The 16,912-nt window shown below is 45.6% G+C and overlaps 1 protein-coding gene across 1 annotated transcript in view; it reads right to left on the bottom strand.

Moving 5' to 3' along the window:
* Positions 1-16,912, bottom strand: part of LOC124594256 (insulin-like growth factor-binding protein complex acid labile subunit) — a 236,441-nt gene that overhangs the window by 104,359 nt on the left and 115,170 nt on the right. Inside the window, exons 2-3 of the mRNA XM_047132619.1 lie at positions 10,396-10,521; positions 4,729-4,953 (exon numbers count right to left, since the gene is read on the bottom strand). Coding sequence (XP_046988575.1) covers positions 4,729-4,953; positions 10,396-10,503 — 333 coding nt within the window. The 5' untranslated portion in view covers positions 10,504-10,521. The remainder of the gene's footprint in view (positions 1-4,728; positions 4,954-10,395; positions 10,522-16,912) is intronic.

The raw sequence follows: 16,912 nt of genomic DNA, 5'->3' as shown, positions 1-16,912 counted from the left end.
GGCAGCAGGAAAGGCATCACAGGATATTTTAATTCCCACTGTCCTGAGTATCGGTTTGATGACTCCCATAAAAAAAAAAATACACTTTTGAATTCCAAAGAGCGAAATACAGCGGCGTGCAGCAGAAGAATGCTGTGTGAAGCGGCGTGGCGCTGCTCTTTGGCACACTTAAGGCCAAATAACATGTCTTACATTTCCCTGAACATATGTTTTATATATGAAACTCTTCAGAAATGGACATATTTTTGAATTTTTTTTAAGAATTTTGACGTCCTATCACAAACGCTCGAGGGGGAGCAGGGGAGGGGGTCGGCACTATAAAGTTTTTTGCCCCGGTTCTGAAATATCGTACATCCGAGGCTGGGTGTAAATCGAATTGAGTGCTTCACCGACTCCTTAGTTGCAACGGACCTGTCCATTAAACCTTCGTTATGGGTGACACGGTGTAACTGTTCCTCGGGGCAGCGGTTAAGTCAGCAGAGGAGTTCTGTTTTGGTAGACTGTATTTATTGTCCGCAGATGGGGCGAGGATGATATAGCCGATCTCATCCGCATGTTCACCCAAGTGAGTAAGCACTGTGACGAGTTTTGTGTTGTCACTGATGACATCACTTGGGACCGACCGAAAGCCGTTGCAATCTCTGCTAGTGATGCCACTGATGCAATATTGAGGGGAACGAGCACAACGCTCTAAAGCCGGAGATACGTTCAGGCCGAAATTTTTGCGAGGAACATACGTGTTCCGTTCCGAAAGGATAGCCTAAATACAGTTGGTGGTGGCGTGTTTGTTGTTGTTAGAAGTACTTTATCTTGTCGCGAAATTGAAGTACATAGTTCCGGTGAGATGGTGAGATAGCATTGGCAACCGGAATAAAATAATAATTGGATCCTTTTACTGACCTCCCAATTCAGATGATAAAATTACTGAAAGGTTCAAAGAAAACTTGAGTTTGATTTCAAACACGTACCCGACTCATACAATGGTAGTTGGTGGTGACTTTTATTTACCCTCGATATTTTGGCGAAAGTACATGCTTAATTCCGGAGGTATACATAAAACATCATCCGAAATTGTGCTAAACGCATTCCCTAAAAATTATTTCAAGAAGTCAGTCACGAGCCTACGACCGGCCGCAGTGGCCGAGCGGTTCCAGGCGCTTCAGTCCGGAACCGCACAACTGCTACGGTCACAGATTCGAATGCTGTCTCGGGCATGGACGTGTGTGATGTCCTTAGGTTAGTTAGGTTTAAGCAGTCCTAAGTCAAGGGAACAGATGACCTGCGATGTTAAGTCCCATAGTGCTCAGAGCCATTTGAACCATGAGCCCACTCGAATAGTAAACGGTTGTGAAAACACGCTTTACCTCTTAGCAACAAATAATCCTGAATTAATAACGAGCATCAAAACGGGTACAGGGATTAGTGAACACAGGGTTGTCGTAGCGAGATTGAATATTGAAACCCCCAATTCCTCCAAAAAGAAACGAAAAATATACCTATTCAAAAAAGCAGATAAAAATTAACATGACGCCTTCCGGAGAGACATTCTCCACTCCTTTCAAATTAACATTGTGTGTGTAGGTTAGATGTGGCTTCAATTCAAAGAAATATTATCGGCAGCAATAGAGAGATTTATACCAAATAAATTAACAAACGACGGAACTCATCCTCCTTGGCACACAAAACTGTTCAGAACACTGTTGCAGAAACAACGAAACAAACATGCCAAATTTAAACAGACGCAAAACCCCGAAGATTGGCGATCTTTTACAGAATCTCGAGATTTAGCGCGGACTTCAATGCGAGATGCCTATAACAGTCTCCACAACGAAACTGTCTCGAAACCTGGCAGAAAATCCAAAGAGATTCTGGTCGTATGTGAAGTATGTTAGCGGCAAGAAACAATCAATGCCTTCTCTGCGCGACAGCAATGGAGATACTATCGAAGACTGTGCTCCCAAAGCAGAGTTACTAAACACAGCCTTTCGAAATGCCTTCGCAAAAGAAGACGAAGTAAATTTTCCAGAATTCGAATCGAGAACAGCTGTCAACATGAGTAAAGTAGATATCCTCGGAGTAGTGAAGCAAGTTAAATCACTTAGTAAAAGCAAATCATCTGGTCCAGATTGCATACCAATTAGGTTACTTCCAGAGTATGCTGATGCAATAGCTCCATACTTAACAATCATATACAACCGTTCGCTCGATGAAAGATCCGTACCCAAAGACTGGAAAGTAGCACAGGTCACACCAATATTCAAGAAAGGTAGCAGGAGTAATCCACTAAATTAGAGGCCCATATCATTAACATCGATTCGTAGCAGGGTTTTGGAACATATATTGTATTCGAGCATTATGAATTACCTCGAAGAAAACTGTTTATTGACACGCAGTCAACACCGATTTAGAAAACATCGATCTTGTGAAACACGACGAGCTCTTTACACACACGAAGTGTTGAGTGCTATTGACAGGGTATTTCAAATTGATTCTGTGTTTCTAGATTTCCAAAGGGCTTTTGATACAGTAACAAAAAGCGGCTTTTAGTGAAATTGCGTGCTTATGAAATATCGTCTCAGTTATGTGACTGGACTCGTGATTTTCTGTCAGAGAGGTCACAGTTCGTAGTAAATGAGGGAAGATCATCGAGAAAAACAGACGTGATTTCTGGCGTTCCCCAAGGAAGTGTTACAGGCCCTCTGCTGTTCCTTATCTAGATAAACAATTTAGGAGACAATCTGATCAGCCGTCTTAGGTTGTTTGCAGATGAAACTGTTTATCGTCTAGTAAACTCATCAGAAGATCAACACAAATTGCAAAACTGTTAAGAAAACATATGTGAATAGAGCGAAAATTGGCAATTGACCCTCAATAACGAAGAGTGTGAGGTCATCCACATGAGTGCTAAAAGGAATCCATTAAACTTCAATTACACGATAAGTCAGTCAAATCTAAAGGCCGTAAATTCAACTAAATACCTAGGAATTAAAATTACGAACAACCTAAATTGAAAGGTTCAAATGGTTCAAATGGCTCTGAGCACTATGGGACTCAACTGCTGAGGTCATTAGTCCCCTAGAACTTAGAACTAGTTAAACCTAACTAACCTAAGGACATCACAAACATCCATGCCCGAGGCAGGATTCGAACCTGCGACCGTAGCGGTCTTGCGGTTCCAGACTGCAGCGCCTTTAACCGCACGGCCACTTCGGCCGGCAAATTGAAAGGAACAGATAGAAAATGTTGTGGGGAAGGCAAACAATAGACTGCGTTTTATTGGAAGGACACTTAGAAAATGTAACAGATCTACTGAAGAGACTGCCTAAACTACACTTGTCCGTCCTCTTTTAGAATACTGCTGCGCGTGTGGGATCCTTACCAGATAGGACTGACGGAGTACATCGAAAAAGTTCAAAGCAGGACAGCACGTTTTGCAATATCGCGAAATAGGGACAGTGTGTCACTGAAATGAAACAGGATTTGGGCTGGGCATCATTAAAACAAAGGCGTTTTTCGTTGCGGTGGAATCTTCCCACCACCAGCTTTCTCCTCCGTGTGCGAAAATATTTTGTTGAGGACGACCTACATATGGAGAAACGATCACCACGATAAAATAGAGGAGGCCGGCCGGAGTGGCCGAGGGGTTCTAGGCGCTACAGCCTGGAACCGCGCGACCGCTACGGTCGCAGGTTCGAATCCTGTGTCAGGCATGGATGTGTGTGATGTTCCTAGGTTAGGTAGGTTTAAGTAGTTCTAAGTTCTAGGGGACTGATGACCACAGCAGTTAAGTCCCATAGTGCTCAGAGCCATTTGAAACATTTTTGATAAAATAAGGGAAATCGGAGCCCACACGGAAAGGTGCAGTTGTTCGGTTGTGTCCGCGCGATGTTCGATAGTGGAATAATACTGAACTATTGTGAAGGTGATTCGATGAACCCTCTGCCAGGCACTTAGGTGCGATTTCCAGAGTATCCACGTAAATGTAGAACTCACTCTGTGTCTTACTTCCTATTCATAACGAATCCCACTCTCGTTATTCCATTTTCTGCTGCTGGTGGTATTACCCTACACTCATCTGACCAGAAACCTTGTCTTCTTTCCATTTCACTTCGCTGACCTCCACAGTATCTAGACTGAGCCTCAGCATTTCCCTTTTCAGATTTTCTAGCTTCCCTACCACGTTCAAACTTACGACATTCCACGCCTCGACTCGTAGAACGTATTCCTCTTTTCTCACAGTCATCTTCCCCTTGGCAGTCATCTCTCGGAGATCCGAGTGGCGGACTAGTCTGGAGCTTTTTGCCAATGGAGAGATCAATTAAAGGCCACATGTCCTGTGGACACACGTTAGGTGTCTTTAATGCAGTTTTTCCCATTGCCTTCTGCGTACTCACGCCGTTGATCATTGCTTATTCTTCCGCCTATAGGGACAGTTTCCCACCCTCAGGGCAAGAGACTGCGCTGAAACTCAGTCTCCTCCTCCGCTCTCTTCGTCGAGGCTGTTGGCAGAATGAGGGTGACTTCTTTTGCCGGAAGCCTTCAGCCGCCTTTACTTGATTTTTATACTGAATTTAAGCTGTAGCGGTGTTCGAACCCGGGAAAGAGGAAGTTTTGATTATTAGTCAAAGACACTACCGATAGACTACGGGTGCTTCTTACCTTAAACGTATTTAATAGTCTTCTTACCTTCAAATATTGGTAACAAATGCTTATTGTAACTGTACTTACTTGGAGCGCGATGAGTCCGACGAAGGACCTGGAGCCGAGAGCAGGCACTCCGGAATTGGTGACGACGAGCGAGAGCAGGCTGGAGAAGTTGTGGAAGAGCGGCCCGATGGTGAGGTGATTGGGTGGTCCGCGAGCGGGAGCGACAATGCGAAGCTGTCGTACCAGGGCGGCGGGCATCTCGCCCGTGGGCACGGAGCCGGACATACCACCGCGATCGCACACCACCTGCGAGCACAGCAAGTCCAGAGGAGAGCCGCGCACTTCGTCACAGGTTTGTACAGTCAGAGCAGCAGAAACGTGTTCATCGAATTCTAACTGGAGACGCTAAGTAAAATGGAATTTCAAACTTCATGAACTGTGTTACGAAAGGGCTGTAGTCTCTTCCCAATGTATGGCTGTGGGGGGAGGGGTGGAATACAACGACAAAATATGGAAATACTAAAACACAACACATTAGCATGCCTAATATGTTGTGGGAAAGCCGTTGGCATTCAAAACAGCTTCCTGTCGTTTCGGAATGGATAAATACAAGTCCTGTATGGTTCTAATAAGCATCTTAAATGCTCCTTCCTGCAAAAAAAAGTAGCAAGTTCAGGTAACGGTAATGGAGGTGGATCCTTCTCTCCAACGTAGACCTCAAAGGCTCAATAATATTGGGATCTGGTGACTGTGGTGCTAGGGGAGATGCGACATTTCATCTTCGTGCTCACAAAACCAGTCCTGGATTATGCGAGCTGTGTGAACAGGGATCCTATCGTCTTGCAACAAAGCATCGCCATTGGACAACAAATATTTTACGATAGGATGGTCCTGATGAGCCAGAATCGTCACATAATCCTTGGCAGTAATTGCGACCTTGCAGAGTAACCTTGGCGCCCATGGAATACCACCATGTCGCTGCTCAAATCAGCACCAAACCCCAGCCATATTTCACTATTGGGACATAAGCTCAGCCAATGCGAAACGAGATTCATCCGACCAAATGTCATTCTTCTATTGTTCCTTAGTCCAGGTTTACAGCTTCGGCACCACATTTTCCTGTTACAGGCATTTTATCACTGATAAGTGTTTTGGAATTCCAGCTCTCCCTCCAAAGCCCTAATTTATGGAATTCCCATCGTTTCGTTCTGCTGAACTGATGCGATGCTCTTTGGGTGTGCCCTCTCGGATACGCTTTGTGGGGTGGGCACGCTGTCGTCTGGTGCCCACTTGGGTGGGGTAGTGGAAGCAGCGTCAGCGGCCAGCAGCGGCCTACTGTTTGGGTGGCTGCCTATGTTGGTGAGCTGCGGTTTGCCTTAATTACCTCACAGCCATGGTAACTTGCCACATGCGGGCAGCCACAGTTCGCAGGCTTTGGGGTGTGCGTCCTGGGGAACAGATAGTTCCTGCCTGCAGTGCACTTCACACAGACCTCGGGGAAAGAGTAGTGGCAAGCCACGTACCCCATATCCTGGCAGCAGAAGCACTGCACCAAGCCTTTCTCCTGCTTGAAGTATTCAGCTGTGAATTTCATGTTTGCCACCCTCTAAATCAGGTAGAGCTGCCTATTCTCTGGGGTGTCAGTGGTGATCACCAGCAGAGACGGTGACTCCTTGTGCAAGAAGTGCAATTTCATACAAGTCACGTTTCTCATGGTGAAGTTCATTCTTATTTCAGGAACCTGGCTCAGGTATTCTGGGGAAGCCACGGAAGACTATCTTGAGAAGCCTCTCAGGGACAACTGTGTGTGGGTACCAACACGTTCATTGGTTTGATGCCTCGCCAATCACCTTAATTAAAGCTTCTGCGCTCACAGCTTGCGCATGCACGAGGTTGCCTCCTGCAGCCCCCAAGGGTAGCCTATGGTGGCACTCTGCTTCAGACTCTGTACGAGCCCCTTTTAATCTTCTGCCACCTCGAAGACTATACGCAATAGCCTTCGCTGCGACCGACCTGCTGTGGTTGCCGATCGGGAGTCGGCCGCATCTTCTTCTGCAGAGTCGTCTCCTTGAGCAGCGGCCGTGGTCTCCTGCTGCGTGGGTGGTGACTACCATCTGGGCATCGTCCGGCACTTTGAAGTGGTTGGCAGTCGTTGTGGGTAGTGGGGAGGACGTCATGCTGTTCCTGGCAGCCTGTCGAGATGTGATAATGATACAGGCGAGCTCTGCCACGCTGTCATCGGCAATGGTGCGCCTTCTGCCACCAATGGTAGAGACAACGAGGTGACTCTTCTTCTTGGGCCCCTTTCTGATGCCAGTATGCGTTCCAGTTCCCGACCCTTTTTGCCATCCGCCATCGAGCGGAACAGCATGCTGGCCATCTTCCCGCGCGTCCACTCTTCTGTTGGGAGTGACGTGACAGGTGCATCATGCATCAGCATGTCGTCTTGTCATACTCGTCTTCCATCTCTGAGTCAATGGACGGAGGTCAGGTTTTGTAAGTGGCTGGTGGGGGGTGGGGGAGCAGGCTCCTCGGAATGGCAGTCTGCCACACAAATATGGCCAGTCGACGTAATTGAGAGGGTGGATGGGGCTGTCGGCCGAGTAGGCTCGACTGAACGCCGATCTCCCATACCTGTCGCGCTGTGCAATGCTCCTCTGAACTCCGGGTATGCCCATGACATCTCTGCTCAATACCGGAGCGACGACTTTGTTTCAGAACACACAACATAGTTGTTCGAGGAAGCCGATAATTTTAGCCTGCCTGTCTTGTGGACTTCAGAAGGCTCCTTAAGAATACATATCGGATATCCTCGACATTTCATCATACATGCATGGCCGACAACTGCTTTTCCCTTTGTATATGCAACCAACTCCCAAGAATGTTGTATGCCAGTCATAAATCTGCTTTTGCAGAGGCAGGTTGTTCCTGAATTGATGGCGGCGTGCACTTTGGACATTAACAATGGCTTGACGTCATGCAAATTACAACATACGAAAAATTTCTATTGTGGTGTAGTTGCCATGTTGGCACAAACAAATAACAGCGCAGCGTTATCAAAACATAGAACCTTCCTTATTCACTGACAAGCTCCATGGTTTGCTATCTTTTACAGTATGTAATAAACAACTGAAACGTCTTCTTTCGTTTTGAATCACCCGGTACAGAGGGTGATCGGAAGACAGCATATCTTGTACAACTACAATACAACTCTGAGCACTAACAGTGCACATTCTCTTAAATTTCTGTCTAATGATTTCCAAAAAAGTAGATGCTAATTTAACCGAAAATATAACCTAATTTCGCCTAAAATAGATGCCACATTTTCAGGTGATGCCTATCAATTATGGTAATTCTTATTCAAGGATATGTGGTTTAATACGACATTTGTCTTAAAAATTAAACAGTGGTAATATGAACAGATTATCTGTGAAGAGAATTATGTATGTACACACTTGAATTTCACTGGGATACTACTGAGAGATTGCAGAGCACTCTCACTTCTGATATGTTACACTTCTTAATGTTCTTAGAGAAGATGATCTTTATTACTTTTTTGTTATACCTGGATACGATCTGACTTGTTTCATATGATGAAATGGTTGGTAGTAGTTAACGCTCTTACTTGTGTGCTCTAGTGAAGGAATAGTAGTAAGCTTTAACTCCGTTCAAAGGAAGAGGGTGCCGATTTAAACGACTGCAGTAAAGGCATACAGCAGCTGAGGGCCGAGGGGAGCGTTATTTCTGCGGAACCTGGGTGAAAATATTTGCACACTGCCCAGTTCCTCCGTCTCATTGTGCAGAAATGTTTGATGGCGCCGGTCAATCAGTGGCCACGTCCAGGTGGGCTGACTAGCGCCGAGGAGGAGTCGCCGTTGCTATGGGCAGAGCATTGATGACCGGCAATAAAGCAGAGGATGGGCTCTTGTTAGGCAGGAAGCCGATGAGAAGACTGTGTGTTTCTGCGAATTTCCGTGGGACAGGTCAGTGGCGCCCAGACGTCCAGCTCTGCTACAAAACGTATTTGTGAAGGCATGAGGCTGTTAGCAAGTCTATGGCTGTTCTTTGGAAAGTTCGAAATGGACGCAACGGCGGAGATAACGATCTTTTTATGGAGGGCTGTGGTTCCATCCACGTCATGCTTTTAGCAAAAACACAGCACAAACGCATGGAAAGAGGTCACGATCTTCTATCCTTTTCTCCCAATTAATTTTTAAAGTCGCTGGTTGGTCAAATCTGGGTATGCAGAGCAAGGGGCGGTCTCCCAGCTTCTAATACCGCGCTCCAACTCGTGATTGGCTTGTGATAAAGTGGGAGTAGTCTAAGATGTAAATGTGCTATGCTATCAAGCTGGCAAGGAAAGCTGAGAGAAAGAGAAGAGGACACTCTTGTACTGGCAGGAAAGAACTGCAGGCCTTTACCTAAATGGTGAGGCTTGTGTCCTTTGCTAGTGTGTCACTTAGAGCCTGTGCCACTTAGAGCCTGTTCCGGTTACCATTTGAACCGTCAGAGGTACTGCTTCTAGCATCACGCACAGAACGAGTGATGTGTGGGTGTACATATTTGAGGTAGCCGTCTAAACATTTGACAAATTCTGTCACGCATAGTCATGGCACGGAGTCAAATTGGTTTGGCAGACCAGCAAATGGGTCCACCTGCACACTGGAATGCACTGGGGTTTCAGAGGCTCATAGGGAAGTATCTGCCTTCCGAATTAGCTGAAAGCGAGACCACGTACTTGCATTTTTGCGGGCGCACGCCATTAATAACAGACTGCTGCCGTCCATGACTCCAGTCGCCGAGCGCATCGTAATGTGCTGCCCTGACCTGCAGAAGGGTACAGTATTCGCTGCTACTCCATGGGGCTCCAATATATGGTTCTCAGCATCCTGTTCTTTGGAACCATATTTTTCTTTATGGAATAGTAGAGTATAGATGCTTGATAGTAGCGTAGTTTTTGGGTCATACAACGGATTCACATGTATGAAGTCAGGTAAAGCGATTAGCTCTGGTTAGGGTCTTGTGAGGATCCCCAGCTGATCACTTTGTTTACCATAGACCGCATATTAGACAAATAAAAATGTGTGTGTGACGTTTCTTGGGCCATTTTTCTGTCTTGTGATGTTAAGAATGAATAAACCTATTGTTATTTAGACCACATCTCCTCCTAGTGTTCTGATTAACATTACCTTTGCCAATCTTATTATAGTCTTGATTGCAATTGAAAGTAGGAAGTATGTATATATATATATATATATATATATATATATATATATATATACGTTCACTGTTTTTTATTGCAGTTGCACGAGAATATGAAACTTCCTGGCAGATAACAGCTGAGTATCGGACTGGCAGTCGAACCTGAAACCATGCCAGTCTCGGGCAGTGCTCCTACCCAGTCCCCCTTAGGCAAACAGTTTTTATCTGACAGGAAATTTCAAATTGGCGCACACTCTTTTGCACAGTGAAAGATCTATTCTGGAAACTAGAATAAGTTTTCCGTAAGACGTATAGTGAACTTACCCGTGACTCAGTTTTCAGTTACTTGCGTTACAATCTACTTCTTAAAGTGCTACCTAACTACTATATACGTATAGTAAACGTGGGATCTTGGAACACAGAAGGCTAACGTGAAATCACGCCGACATAATGAAGCGTTTACTGCACACAGTTACCATATATGTTTCTAACTGTATTTCCGTGGGTACCAGTATTCTGTACGGCATAGCGTTGTTCCAGACTTACTCTAACATGTGTACCATCGTCTGATGAGCAGTCACAAGCCTGCGGGCAGCGGTGGGAGGGTGCTGTGGTGGTCTCTCCTGAGACTGCCGCCGCAGATAGCAGTAGCATCGCTACATACAGGAAACCCTGAAACAAACCAAGAACAGTGCTCACTAGTTGCGCTGACTCTGCTAGGAAGGAAATCACCATAGCAATATACTAAAATCTACATCTACATAGGTACACCACAAGCCACGGTATGGTGCGTGACGGAGGGTACCCTGTACCACTACTAGTCAAATATATCCATTATATCGTCATGTTTAAAACAGTACGTTGGTTTCTATATTGGAACACAATCTGCTGACCATTTCCCCTGCAGAAATGTGTGTGATGTAAAGAGAGTGTACAAAACGAAATTTAGTATTATCCTACTACTACAGTATCAGTGAGTCACAGTTGTAATCGGTCAACTCCTACAAATACTTGGGTCTAACATTTTGTAGGAATATGAAATAGAAGGATCATATAAGCTCAGTCGCAGAAAAGAAGGCGACAGACTTCGATTTATTGTTAGAATACTAGGGAAATGCAATGAGTCCACACAAGATATTGCTTACGAAACAGTTATGCAACCCATTCTAGAATAGTGCAAGTGTGTGGGGCCGGCACAAAATACGACTAACTGGGGATATTTAACATACTCTGGTCAACCAGAACATTATGGGCACCGTCCTACTATCGATATAAATTCGTCCATGCGATAGCAGCGTCACCTGGTGAGATATGATTGCTCGTCAGACACACGCACGGTGTATGCAGTATCGATGAGTGTGTAGAATGGGGAAGGCGCGCGATTAATCTGAGATTGCCAAGGGCAGATTGCGATGGCCTGGAGGTTCGGCACGAGCATTTCGAAAACAGCACGACTTCTCACGTGTTCGAGGAGTGTTGTGGTGTCTTCTGCACGTGGCGAAACCATGGTGATACCATCTCCAGACATCTTGGGGTTGGGCGGCCACCCCTCATTACAGATATTGGACATCGTGGACTGGGCAGACTGGTAACACAAGACAGGTGGCAAACTGTCGCGGAACTAACATCAGACTTTAACGGTGGGCAGAGTACAAGTGTGTCTGAACAAACAGTGCACCGAACACTCCTAATGATGGACCACAACAGCCGACGACCCATGCATGGGCCGATGTTAGCACCACGATATTGGTAACTACGACTGAAATGGGCTCATGACCATCGACACTGAACGGTGGCGCACTGGCAGAGCACTGCATCGTCTGATAAATCCTAATACCTCCTTCATCATGCCGATGGAAGGGCGCGAATCCATCGTCTTCCAGGGAAATAGCTCCTTGACTTGTACTGCGGAACGGAGACAAGCTGGTGGCGGCTCCATTATGCTCTGGGGATCATTCACATGGGCATCCATGGGTCAAGTGAAGCTCCTACAAGTCACCATGATGGCCAAGGAGTATCGTACGCTGGTTGCAGACCACGTACACCCCTTCATGACGATCATATTTCCCGATGGCAGTGGCATTTCTCAGTAAGATAATGCGCCATGTCACAAGGCCAGGAGTGTGATTTAGTGATTCGAGGAACAAACTGGTCATCTCCAGTTGATGTGCTGGTCCCACAGTTCACCAGATCTGAATGAACAAATCTGGAATGTGATTGAACATGGCGTCAGACCTCATCACCCGCCTCCCCGGAATTTACGGGAATTAGGTGACTTGTATGTGCAGATATGGTGTCAACTATCTCCAGCGACCTACCAAGGCCTCATTGCTTTCATGATTCGACGCATCTCCGCTGTTATACCTGCCAAAGGCGAACATACTGGCTACATGGTGGGTGGTCATAGTGATCCGGCTGGTCAGTGTACACAAAGAAGGGCAACACAAATGATTATAGATTAGTTCTACCAATGGGACAGCGCCAAGGAGACACTGAAAAACCTGAACTGGTAGGCCCTTGAACACATATGTAATACAGGAATATTACGTATCACTCCTGTAGGAATTTCTAATCCAATAGTAGACTAGCTACAGCGTGAACAGAAGCGTTCAAGCAATCTTTCCCACACTCCACGAAGTGGAAAGAAAGACTAATTAGTGGTGCAGTGTGCAGCACCCCGTGCCATGTACTTCACAGTTGTTTGCAAAGTACAGCTGTAGCTAATAGAAAGAAGCTAAGACTGATGGCGGAAAATGACACTGTAACAATGCTGAGGTGTGTGCTCTGTTCCATGTTTTGGTGGAAAGACCATGTCAATTACTCTACCCTGTTGGCACGTGGCAGTAAGAATCCCCAAGGCACATAGAGCGCATTAAAATCCCCATAGACCAGAAACGAGTGGGAGAAAAGTGTGATGAGATTAGTGGGAACCGCCTGCCCAGTTTGTTCCTTACAGGTACACAGAAGGGAATAGTTATCATCTGATGCCCTGTGGAAGCCAGTGTTTGCAGATTGCTGCTGAAGGTAAGAAGAGAGAGACGTTATGCATCGAGTACAATGGACTGGCCCAAATGAAGAACCCTGCCCCCCCTCCAAAGTTCACCCTTCCTCTGAAGAGTAAAATCCCTTAAAATAGGGGTATGAAATATTTAAAATGATTTTGTCGTGAACAAAAGCACGAAGTTCTATCATTTGTGAGAAGTGTCAGTTCATTCACATGGCGTGAAACCATTTATTCCACTATACAACGAGGATTTATTTTGTCCCTCCTAATCTTTCTGTAGAAGCGGAAATGCAGCGACAGTTGTAGGATTGTTGGAGAGGTTGCTAGCACCTTAGAACACTTTTCCGTATATATTTCATTTGTGCTTGGCTCAATCTCTGGTTCGAAACATAGAACCAGTGCAACGAGATCTGAGGGCTTCGAAATCTTTCTTTTAGCAGTTGTGTTTATCAACCCTTTTCCCTCCGACGAATATAAAGGTGATTTCATATTTGGGCATACACTCTGATTGTTCTCGGTCAGACTGAAGGGAAAAGTGGGTGGTCTGAGATGTACAATTGCCTATATCCTACACTCATGAGCCCGAACATTACGCCCACCTGCTTAATAGTATGTTGGCCCATCACTGGGATGCAGTGCAACAACAATTCTGTGTGGTATGCATTCGAAAAGTCCTCGGTAGGTTTCGGGAAGTATTTGGCACCAGATGTTTATGCGCAGGTCACGCAGGTACCTTAAAATACGGTCCAGTGGTTTGTGGGCGCAGAACTGACGACATTTGTGTCCCAGATATGTTCCCTCGAGTTCATATCAGGCGATGTTGACCAAGACGTGACTGAGTTCACTACCAGGTTCCTCAAACCACTACTCCACAATACTAGCCTTGTGACATGGACAGTTATCCGCCTAGAGGATACCATGGGTCCCGTTGGGAGCCCCAGTGAATGTCCCCCACGTATAGCACAGCCCCCACCAGCATGTGTCCGGTGTATGTTGCATGTTCCAACCAGACATTCCCCTGGATGACGGCGTATCCAGACATGACCATAGACCTAGTGCAGTAAGAAACGTCGTTCATCGGACCAGGCGACACTTTACACTGATCTGTAGTCTAATCTCAAGTGTCCTGTGCGCAATGCAGTCATAATGGACAATGTCGTTAGGTCAATAAGGGAATATGTATGGGTTGTCTGCTGCGACAAACCATATTGAAGAATGTGCTTGGACTGTGTGTTCCTAACCACTTGTTCCTGAAACTTCCTGGCAGATTAAAACTGTGTGCCGGACCGAGACTCGAAATCGGGACCTTTGCCTTTCGATGGCAAGTGCTCTAGTGGTAGAGCACTTGCCCGCGATAGGCAAAGGTCCCGAGTTCGAGTCTCGGTCCGGCACACAGTTTTAATCTGCCAGGAAGCTTCATATCAGCACACACTCCGCTGCAGAGCGAAACTCTCATTCTGGCACTAGTTCCTGCTCCAGCATTGTACATTGTTGTCAGATGTGCCAAAGATTGCCGCATATCCTGCTTCACAGAGCGAGCAACCCTTTGACCTCCAGGTTCGTGATGAGACATGGAAGTTCACCATCTCGTCGCCCACTCGCGGTTTCGCCGTTCTTTCCATAATTCTCAGAACAGTGGCACACGATTCTTTACCGCCGTTCCCGAAATGCTCGTTCAGAGGCGGCCATTTTAAAACTCGCTTGTCATTTCCCCTTTCGCGACGCGCATCGTCGCTGGTATGAGTGGTATGAGACCCCATTCGTCTCTGCTCTGGTTAAATACTGTCCTTACCGCGTCACTGTCCCGCGATGAAATCAGGCTGCATTCAGTCCCGCGGCAGACAGTGATCATAATGTTTTGGCTTATCAGTGTGTGTTGATGACCTGGTGACTACTAATCTAGATGTAAGTCCACCAATGCATACGCACTTATTTTAACAGCTGCAGTCTCTGCAAACACTCATTTTCCGATACATCAATTTGGCTATAGAAGCGAATGACGAGATGAATGTGGGCTGTTTTTGAATAGTTTATAGCTTCTTTATCTCAAAATAAGTACTACTAATGTCTTGAATTTTCATCTCCTCCGTGAAGGTTGCACAATTTGACTCCAAAAATGCGTTTTCCCGAGCAGTTAACTCAGATCAACGCTAAAACCATGGTTCTTTCTTAAATAGAGACCTGTACGATCCCCTGGCTCCGAGCATTGTCAATGTTCCCATTCGCTCTGGCATATAGTGCACCACAGCCGTGACGTATGGTGGTCGCTGAAGCGGTTATAGTCGCTCACCAGAAGTTAGGTCGGAAAACCTGTTTGCCAAACCCTTACCCAGGCAAGACTTGTGGCGACTCCTGAGGTGTTCGCCATCTGGCATGGCCCAGAAGACACGGCTTATTTCAATGAAGGACATCTAGCTCTTAGACACACGTTTTCACGAGGGAAAATGTAGAATTATGATTTGTTTTTGAACAGAAAGGGAAAGTCTTAGTGGCAATGCAGAGACATGGGTGAAAAGACGTCAGTGTAACACTTCTCTGATTTCAGACAAGTGACAACCTCATCTTGAAGCAACGTTTCAACGAGTTGCCTAGAGTTTTTATCTGAAGATGACAAGAGGGAACTCGTCGAAACGTCGCTTCGAGACGACGCTTTACATCTACACCTACGTCTGTACTCTGCAAAAAAAACCGTGATGTGCATGGTAGAAGGTACGTCCCATTGTACAAGTTATTAGGGCTTCCTTCTGTTCCATTCACATATGGAGCGTGGGAAGAATGATTGATTGAATGCCTCTGTGCATGCAGTAATTATTCTAACCTTATCCTCACGACCCCTGTGTGAGCTATACGTAGGGGCTTGTAGTATATTCCTAGAGTCAGCATTTAGAGCCGGTTCTTATAACTTTGTTAGTAAGCTTTCTACGGATAGATTACGTCTATTTTCATGAGTCTTCCAGTTCAGTTCGTTCAGTATCTCTGCATCACTCTTCTACTGATTAAACAAACCAGTGACCATTCGTGCTGCCATTCTCTGTATATGCATTAAACATCCTCTGTCTGTCCTATCTGGTACGGCTCCCACACACTTGAGCAATATTCTACGTGGATTGCACTAGTGATTTGTAAGCAATCTCCTTTGTAGACTGATTGCACATTCCGGGAAGAGATGGGCAACATATTACTACCGCCCACATATATCTCGCGTAATGATCACAACGAAAAGATCCGAGAAATTAGAGCAAATACGGAGACTTACAAGCAGTCGTTCTTCCCACGCACAATTCGTGAATGGAACAGGGAAGGGGGGATCAGATAGTGGTACAATAAGTACCCTCCGCCACACACCGTAAGGTGGCTCGCGGAGTATAGATGTAGATGTAGATGTAGATTGCACTTCCCCAGTATTCTGCAAATAAACCGAAGTCTACCACCTGCTTCACCCACGACTGAATCTATGTGATGATTCCATTCCATAACCCTGCAAAGTGTTACAACCTGGTAATTGTATGAGTTAGCCGATTCCAACAGTGACTCATTGATATTATAGTCATAGGGTACTACGCTTTTTTGTTTTGTGGGGTGCAAAATTTTACGTCACTGAACATTTAGAGAGCAAATTGCCTATCTCTGCACCATATGGAATTCTTATCAAGATCTGACTGAATATTTATGCAGCTTATTTCAGATTGTACTTCATTATAGATAACTGTATAATCTGCAAAAAGCCTGGTTTCACTGTTAAAATTGTCTGCTAGATCGTTAATATACAATATGAACAGCAAGAGTCCCAACACACTTTCCTGGGGCACACCCGAAGTTACTGCTACATCTGACGATGACTCTCCATCCAAGATGACTTGTTGTGTTTTCCCTACCAAAAAGTCCTCAATCCAGTCACAAATTTCACTTGACATCCCATATGATCGCACTTTTGGTAATAAGTGTAGATGTGGTACTGAGTCAAATACTTTTCGGAAATCAATAAATACTGCACCTACATGGTTGCCTTGATCCAAAGCTTTCAGTATGACATGTGAGAAAAGTACGAGTTGGGTTTCA

This window comes from Schistocerca americana, chromosome 2, assembly GCF_021461395.2.
Source record: "Schistocerca americana isolate TAMUIC-IGC-003095 chromosome 2, iqSchAmer2.1, whole genome shotgun sequence".
NCBI lineage: Eukaryota > Metazoa > Arthropoda > Insecta > Orthoptera > Acrididae > Schistocerca > Schistocerca americana.
This window is presented reverse-complemented; position numbering and strand designations above follow the sequence as displayed.